The 9367-nt window shown below is 36.1% G+C and overlaps 1 protein-coding gene across 3 annotated transcripts; it reads right to left on the reverse strand.

Annotated features, from left to right (window-relative positions):
* Positions 1-352: 352 nt before the first annotated feature.
* On the reverse strand, positions 353-9099 carry LOC111377387 (two-component response regulator-like PRR37). Of its 3 annotated transcripts, XM_023000555.1 has the most exons (10): positions 8879-9073; positions 8109-8159; positions 7663-8069; positions 4954-5115; positions 4708-4841; positions 3982-4158; positions 2596-2776; positions 2050-2473; positions 1180-1954; positions 353-757 (listed from the first exon to the last, which is right to left on the reverse strand). In XM_023000555.1, the coding sequence occupies exons 3-10, from the start codon at positions 8027-8029 to the stop codon at positions 638-640; spliced, it is 2340 nt and encodes a 779-aa protein (XP_022856323.1). In that variant the 5' UTR covers positions 8030-8069; positions 8109-8159; positions 8879-9073; the 3' UTR covers positions 353-637. The 3 variants fall into 3 exon arrangements, with proteins under 3 accessions (XP_022856323.1, XP_022856388.1, XP_022856266.1); XM_023000620.1 differs by having other exon boundaries at positions 3982-4155; positions 7663-8159; positions 8879-9099; XM_023000498.1 differs by having other exon boundaries at positions 7663-8159; positions 8879-9099.
* Between the last annotated feature and the right edge of the window lie 268 nt (positions 9100-9367).

A 9367-nucleotide genomic window follows, 5' to 3' on the forward strand; every position in this document is an offset into this window, starting at 1 on the left:
CACTGAAGCAGTCGCCCTATGTGGTATACAAATGGTAGATAGTTATTTGATACATTAATGAATAAAAAAATTACCACATTATTTTTTTATTCATTAATGTATCAAATAATCACCTGCCCTGTGTATACTACGTAGATCGACTACCGCAGTAAGCGACTGCAAATAGCATTACTCAGGACGAAAATATAAAAAGAACTTTTACCCAACCAAAAATAAAAAAATACTGTATCATTACAATAGATTTAAGGTTGGCTATTTGATCGGTTTCATACAGGAAAACATAAAGCAACTTGGTCTTTCCATCTGCCCATAAAAGATTTTTACAGGGAAAATGAGGATTAAAGTAGAAAAATAGACAAAATTGAAATTTTTATTTATTCGGGATATATCAATTGTCTTGAAGAGGTTCATTTGCTAGAGACTTAAAGTCTTGTAAACCAGAATCCTCAAAACATAAACAAGTTCCCACAAAATACTGATCATCAACATTCACAAGACGAAGTCTGCAATTTTCATAGTTATACAACACAACTATTCTCCACCTTCCACGAATCTCCAACCGTGGAATCAAAAGGCCTCCCTGAATTCTAAGAATAAACGCTACTTCCTATACATATTTAGCATAGAAAGGCAGTGGTCAAGAATCCGTGTCCCTGGTTTCACTTTTGCTTTGGTTATCGTCTGTTACTCGTCGCACAAATTGTCCTCGAACACGTGGCCTTTGTTCTGCCAATTTCTTCCTGCTCTGGTACCGGACCTAGAAAAAATTGATGAGAACAATGTCAAAGAACGTAAGTTCTGCTGTTAATCTCCAAATAAAAATCTGAATGACTTGTTTGAATTGATGAGAACAATGTAAAGTAAGTGATACTTAAAAACTCCACAGGTTAACATTATACTTTGATGGCAATAGACTTGTGAAATGCCAATTGCAAAGATAACCAGGGAGGCAAGAATGCAATGAAACTATGCGAGTTCAAGTGCACGTTTCATGCATATCTGTTTGTGAAACGAAAATTGGTTTTTATTGGAAAAGAGAAATTATTGCAAATCAAAGGAACAGAAATGCCTGTGCTAAAATTGTCAACATTGCGCACACATTTACACCCCAAGACCTTTTTCTTCACTCGTGTGTTCCCCGGTCTATTATTGATCCGAGAATTACAGCAAAAAAGTTACCTTTTTCTCGAAGCATCTTTCTTTTCTTTTCTGATAAAATTTGCTCAAAGCGGCCTCCCTCTGTGCTGACCGGTTTTGGTCTACCCTGCTCCTGCTTCCACTGCCACTACCATCACCAACTTCATATTGCTCAATTGTTCCATTATCACTTGCCATGTTTGTTCCTTCAGTGATTGCAACAGTGCTTACTCCATTTTGCCCGTTGCTTCCATTGTTACTCCCTGATGCACTCCCATAATTAGCAGCATTTCCTTCCAATTCTGTGACTAACTCATCACTTGGTCCGTGTTGTGGAGCTTCAGCAGTTAAAAGTTTCAAGGACAAATAATCATGGTTGAGCAGTTGCTGCTGCTGCCGCTGCTGAGCATCATAAGCATGATGATGGTGGTGGTAATGGTGATGGTGGTGATGGTGATGGTGGTGGTTCTGAACTTGGGCCTGCTGGTCTGAGGCCTTCATTGGTGCCAAGGCTGACTTTGTCAAATTGGATTTGCCCGGGTTCACAGGCTGAATGGGCATGCGGACCTGCTGCACTGACTGCAAAGCAGAACATGGATGGATACCGACTGAAGATTTGGGCACTGTTTTCTCGTTACCTGCTTCCACCTTGGCAAAAACATTATCCGTGGTGGAACCCATGTCATTGTTGTTGCTACTTCCATTAGATCCCTGATTGGGAGTGGCTAATTCTGTCTTTGCTGCTTCAGAACTATTATTAATTGGAGAGCAGCTGCCCACATTTCCAGTTGGCATCGCATTGGTCGTGGAGTTATACCTGAAACTTATTGGGAAGTGTTTTAAGTATCATTCTTACTATTTGGATCAAAGGAAAGATATAGAAGTCTTCTAATTAGGCATTGAGTTCTACACCTTGAGAAGGCTGAAAGGTTTGAATGTTTCAATACATTATGCTGATAGGCACTAGTTCCCGTATCATCTGTGTCTCTGAGTTGTTTCAAACTAAACTCAAGGGTAGGTTTTTCCTTTGGATCATAGGTCGCCGTTTCTTTGATTTTCGCAACTTCAGATGGATGTTTTGGAACTTCGTTAGATACATTTCTCATCCGATGTTTAGGCACATTGGTAATTGCACTCATCAGACCACAATCTTTGTTCGTCAACGCTCCATATGGTATCTCATTCTTAGGATCCATTTTTCCATTTTCAGGTCTGTTGCAATCTTTGCTAGAGTATGGATTCAAATTTTTAGACTTTTCAGTGTCTGGTGTATCACTTAATACTCCACATCTTTGGCTGCGTAGTTCTTGAGCATTTGGTACTCCAATCTTCAAATCTTTTCCATTTTAGCATTGTCATAGCGGTGAAATAAACCATTTTCTCAATTTAAATAGTAAAAAAATAAAATGGGTAAATAAATGAAAATGTGCAAAGTGAATTTAAAAGAGAGAATCATACCAAGTGCAGCATCCTGATTTCGATATTCTCTAGTGGATGTTGACACCCGGTTATTGCATTTCGCCTCAGGCCGTGAATGGCTAGCCTGGGCAAGAGTTGTATTAGGAGGACCTGCTAATTCATTGCAAGGAGTCGAGGGTTGGGGGCCATCAATTTCTACTGCCCTTCTTGACCAAGAACTCTGCATAAAATAACATATATGTTAACATAGAAATTGGAATTAGAAACTAGATCGAGCTCAATCACTAGCATCAGAAACTTACATCTTGTCAGGTTCTTTACACACGCACATGTCCATTAATTTATGATAACATGAATATTTGAATAATCTGTAAAGCACAAAAACATGTAAAAATATACTTGGTTTCCCTTACTATCTTGATTAGTGGTCTTGGCTGGTATCCTTAAATGACAAAACTTTGAAAGATTACACACACTCTATCCATTTGTCTTGGTAAATTTGTCTTGGGGAAGTGAAATTTCAAATTATATACATTAATTAATACAGAGGTCAGGTTATTCGTGCGTGGAAAATCTAAGCTCTGTTTAAATCTAATTGTGTAATGAAGTTTCTATCCAAAAAATCAAGATGAGGAGTTCATAGTCAAAATTGTTTTAAAAACTGGACAGGACTGGCTGGTCCAAAACCAGGAACCTGTCCGATTCTAAGCTTAAAAACCGAAAATAGCAAACCATTAGAAAAAATAAAGAACCTGCTGGCTTTAAACTGGCTGTTCACCTCAGTTTTTTGATTTTGTAAATACTTTTTGCCACCTGTTAGACCTCGGTTTGACCTTTTACCCTTTCCAGGTCAATAGCCCCAACCAGTTATCTAAATATTTCAGTCAAAAAAAGGTTTTTCCATGTAATAACTTTAGGAAATAAATCCAATCACTGGATAGTAGATAAAGGAACCAATGCTTCTATAAAGGTCACTAAAATGTCCAACATACCTGCTACAAGGACTACGCTCTACTACCATAAACAGCTATTCAAGCTCTGTATTACACTATATAAGAAGATACATCAGAAACACGATTAAACTAATAATGACTTGGGCATCTTTTCCAGCATATATTTATGTCAAGAATATCTTCATCTTCCTATCATCTTGGCATTCCTTATTAGCATATACGCATCCCTAGAATCATTTATGCATCCCAGTAATTGATGCAATGATTCCATTTATTGAATGAAAAATCTAACAATTCGTTACATCAAGTCCAGTTCTTAATACTCAAACCTCTAAAAGTTAGCTGTGGCAACAAACTAATTCATTCAGGTGACTGCTCATTACTCTTTAACACAAGAAAAACTGCATGCATGCAACAGATACATACAAGAAATGTGATCCTCCAATCGTGGCATTTTGGAAATAGGTATTACCTGAGTTTCACTTCCACTTCCATTTTCACTTCCATCCTGAACATTCAAGCCAATGCTTGCACTGTCGTCGTCGTCATCATTGCTGGCAGCATAATTATCTAACTCTTCGCTTTTTGATTTTGGAGATTTTTGAGTTCGTATTCCACTTTCACTTCCACTTCCACTACCACTTGACTGCTATTAAAGGAGAGAGATTAATTCATTATAGAACAACATGCTATGCTGAAAAGAAAAATAAAAACAGAACTTTCAAAAGTATCCAGATGGAGTCCAGCATTCTCTGCTTTAAAAGTTATCCATGTCTCGACCACCAAAGTCGTCTTTCCCCAGCTTATCTTCAACCGTTGCCATATCCACTTTGTGATTATTCTTGTATCTTATCTTATTCATCCTACTACAACTACACATCAATCTTGATGTCCTTATTTCAGCTACATTTTTTCGTATGGGCTTTTTGTCCTAACCCTAAACCGGACACGGAACATTTCACAATTCAGTAGCGGTGAGACTAGAATGTTCTGAACCACTTCATCTAAAGCTAAAACTTAAAATAAAAAGTTGCCATCCTAGTAATACTCTCGCCCAAGAACTCTTGACTTCAGAGTTCTCTAGGGGTTCAATAACTTATTGCATATATAGTCACAACCATCCTAATAGTAATCTTGTCAAGCTTATCATTTGTACTAATTGTACTAGGATAGGATCAAGGAACTGAATATTACTTACACTGTGGCATTTTCTCCAAACATGCTGCCAGAGAGTTTTAAGCTCATTCTTTCTAATAGGCTTCACTAAAAAGTCAGCTGCACCCTTCGACAAACATTTAAAGACTATACCCATAGAATCATTAGATGACATCACTGCAAGAAAAACTCATCAGCTAGCAGTTTAGAAGTACAAATTCTTTAAAATCATGAATAAGATGTTCTTGACATTGAAATAGCAAGACAGAAAATTGTAACAAAAACTCACTAATTACTGGAATATTCTTGCTCGTCTTGTGGTTCATAATCATGGATAAGAGTCCAATGCCAGACAAATATGGCATAGCTACCTCTGTTAAAACAAGATCAATGTGATTGGTTGGATCTTCTAAAATTTTCCATGCTTCTAGGCCATGAGCTACAGCTGTAACTGCAGATATTCAATTCAGTTGAAAGAACCATAAAAATATCAGATGAGACAATTAAGATATGCAAAATGAAATGATAGATTAGTTGTCACAAAAACACATGTACGAAATAAGCAATACTATCAATAAAGCTATCAACCTCAAAGAGATTGCGTGAAGTCTTCAGAATTGCATTAGTTACATAAAGAAATATAACCTAATGTCCATAGACCTGAAAATTTCGAAGGGAGAACCTTAACCTTTAATTTGAATTAGCCTGTGTTTGATTCTCATTATTCCCACATTATAATGAGAATTTGATTTTGTAATAGTAATATTTTGGAGAATGTGTGGTTAAAAAAAAAAGAGAAGCTTTCGCTTTACATGTAATATTAGTTTATTGAAGAATGCATGGTCAATAATAAGAGAGAGAAAAATGAATTATAATTTAATGGGAGCCCAATAGGGGCTTAATCTAAAGATCTGAATTAAAACCCTTTAAAATCCCAAAATAGGCCCACCCCAAACACCCATCCAAAACACTTCCCCCTATCCCCACCTAAATTCTGCCTACCCCATCCCATCCTGTCTCCAATTCCCATCTCTCATTGATTGTCACTATCATTCTTTTAAGTTCTGATTTTAGTGTATGGCTAATTATAAAAGTCATGTTCTTTCTGAAGAGAATATGTTGTACAAAATTCTCTTTAAGAAATGATAGACAAATAAACGACTCATAAAATATTAGAAGTGTCACGAAGAAATTAAAAAAAATGGTTATCTAATATGAGCTTTCCAATATGGAAGATAATATGCTGTTATGCAAAAGTTATATCTAAGAAATAGTGGACAATCAGAAAACACTTTTATAATATGAGAAATGTCAAGAAAAAAGAAAATGCCATTCAACATGGTTTTTCTATAGAACAATGTGAAATTTGCTAAAGAGACATTTCAACACAGTTTTATTAATATATGAAGGACTATTCTAACTGTCAATTTAAAGTGAAGCTCATTTGCCATTATAGCGTAGAGAGAAGACACAAAAAGAAGGGGGGGTAGGCTGTATTTAGGTGGTGGTGGGGAAAGGGTATTGGATGTGTGTCTAGATTGGGACCCATTTTGAGATTCCAAAGGGTCTTAATTTAGACTTTAGATTAATTTAAATTAAGTGATGAGATTCTTTGTCAAATCCATTTAGCCGTATTGGACGTGTCGGGGGCATGTCAGGATCACGTTCCTCGCTTGTCAAAAAAATCAAAAGAATTTATGAAGATAAGACATGTCACGAGGAGCGTAGGGGTACACACAAGTCGAATAGCACCACTCCACCCTAGAAGGAGTATCGTAGTCCACAATGTATGAATACTACTAACCTTCAGTGTGGTAGCAAATAATCTAACTCAAAGCAAGCAATAAAAATAGAAAACTCTGAAAATTCAGAAAGAGAACAAGTAATAAATCCCAAGATATCTCGAAAACCAAGTAACATGGATCGCTGCTATTTCACCAAAATACTCTACAGTGAAGAGAACAATATTATATAAACTTCTTGAAAATAATTATTCTATGTTGATTTTATTTAATTAGATTCTTCCAGCATCAAAACTTGAGAACAATTTGTGTAGATAAGTATTGTTCATGTAATTCAAAGCAGTGTAACTGTATAAGTCAATAAGGAATTATATCAATTTCTGTTTCCAAGAAACTTACATAATTGAAAGTGGTAGTTTATTATCCAGAAAAATAAACTTTTTAAGGTCCCAACAGATTTTGAAACTTGTTTATGATTCTCTCAAATGACTCTCGTCTTTTCTGATTGTATATTATGCTTGAACGGAAAAACAATTCAGCGGGGAGGAAAAAGAAATGAGGTTGACATGCTCTCTCTATTTGAAGAGAAACAAAAAAGAGAACAGAAGGTATCGTCCAATGCACAAGACTTTTCTCCTCCTTTCCCGTCTCGAAGAAAGACTGAACTTTACAGGCTTTATATCACATAATTATCTGCAATCAAGATAGGTGAAACTGACAAGGATAGATTCTCTGAAAAAATGCAATATGTTTCCGCAACTTACGTGGACTGCACACCTTCAAGGTGCAAAGAGGGCATTCTTCAATATTCCAGAAGAAACCAAAGAAGAGTGGACAACTATGTTTATGTTGATGAGGTAATTGCGTATGGCTGACATTTGCAATTATTGAGAGCCTATCCTACTAACTAATAAAAAAATGTTTTTTCAGATATTTTTTGCTTATTTGAGATAGAATATGACAAACCAGTGTAACTACATTTTAATTATTAAAGAACAAACACCATAATACTTAAGGAAACATCAAGCTAGACAAAGTTTATTGAATCCTATACCTGATATTATGGTTCAAGTCAAATTACAAACTAAACCTCGTCAATAAAAGGTCCAAATTCAAGCTAAAAATAACATATTCTTCAAGTTTACTGGTCAGACTTAATTAGACAATATAAATGTGTTGAGTAGGTAGAATATTTAACAAGTACAACAGTAAATAGTCAACTATGAATTAGAAGCAACTAAGGAAGAGTGGTTAACCTTCATAGCTGCAGTTCCGAAGCAAAGCACTAACAACATGCCGAGTTGACTCATCATTTTCCACCAGTAGAACCTTAACGGACCTCAGAGGAAGTAACCTTTCCCAATGAACCACTGAACCTTGAGGTCCCTGGGGCTTTAGCTGTTGTGTTTGTGAAACAACCTGGGTTTGTACCAAATCTGTGTCCCGGACACTCAAATAGTCAGAATCTCCATTAATCCTCGATTCTTCTTCCTCCAAGGTCCCAAGTGTGTCACTTGTAGCTTTATTTCTTACTTCATTCTGGTTATCCCGCGTGAGGTGGTAATTGAGTTCCTCCAACCCGTTGGCTGGGGAAGCATCAGTGTCCACTCGAAAACCCCTCATCAACCAGATCGATAACAGTTCACAAATAAGGTATCAGAATGAGTCGACAGGAAAATGTAATTTAGATAAGTAGCACGTGCCGTTGTCTTCAAGTGACGAACCTTTTCAAACAGCGATTCTTCGATGAATTCTATGACAGTAACTCAATTAGACGAAGAGCAAGGGCACATATCTAAATATACATAAATGAAATTGTATGTCTACAATCTAACTGTTCGGATTCAATACCTGATGCTAGATACAAGAACAAGGATATCTCTAAAACAGTTTCTGCCTTCTAACACCTTTGCTCTATATTCTAACAAGCAGCTTTATTTGTTCGTCTACATTATATGCTCATACAAAACCTTTTTTCCCACGGACATTGAAAATCTTTCTACCTCTATGCATCCTTTTTTATTTTTTTCCTTTCTTAACTCAACTCATTATATATCTTTTTTTTTCTTTTTTCTTTTTTCTTCGTATATTAATTAAATACTATGTAACCTTGATTTTATTAACGAATGACTTTCCATTCTTAACTCAACTTCGCTATTTTTGTCTGCTTTTTAGTCATATTAATTAAAAAAAAAATGTAACCTTGATTTGTTACAAATGATTCTAATTCTTAAGCACGCATCAAATCAAGCTCGGTTAGATATATAAGTTGACTATATAAAACTCACTCCCCCGCTTTGATACCACAAAACTAGATAACTGATCTTCAATCAATGAACTATATATAAAACGTTTCCATTAATTTTTCAAAGATTTCCACAGTTCTTTATCTGTCAAACACGAATTTAGAAAAGAATGAAAACTAAAAATAATGTCATATTTTGACAAACTACAAAAATAAATTCAAATTACCTTTGAAACATCGGAGAAAGAACAATCACTGTTATGACTTCAGACCATCTCGATCCGAAACTATACACGCTCACCAGAAATTTCGAGTAATTAACCAATAAAATTACTGAATATTCAAAAGCATAATTTTCTAGGGTTGAGAGGAGGATTAAAAGCACAGAGAGAAACAGAGAGGGCGCATTCAGATATGCATATAGCAGAAAAGATATTATATTCCCATCTTGATGCTGACATGGACATTATTGAGGTTCACATGACCATACGTGGATGACACGTTTGATGCCAGGTGGAAATATGGGATGTGACGTGGCTAACGAATCTAAACACGGGCGAAGAGAGTTGGTTGTGCAGATCTAATTAGATCCGATTTGGGAACGTGGCGGGCTGAGGGTAATGAAAATAGTTTTGCTTTGGAAAAATTAACGGAGTTAACGTCGATTTGGGCGACGTTAAAAATTTAAAAGCCTCCACATGGGACTGACGGCAGAG

This window comes from Olea europaea, chromosome 1, assembly GCF_002742605.1.
Source record: "Olea europaea var. sylvestris chromosome 1, O_europaea_v1, whole genome shotgun sequence".
NCBI lineage: Eukaryota > Viridiplantae > Streptophyta > Magnoliopsida > Lamiales > Oleaceae > Olea > Olea europaea.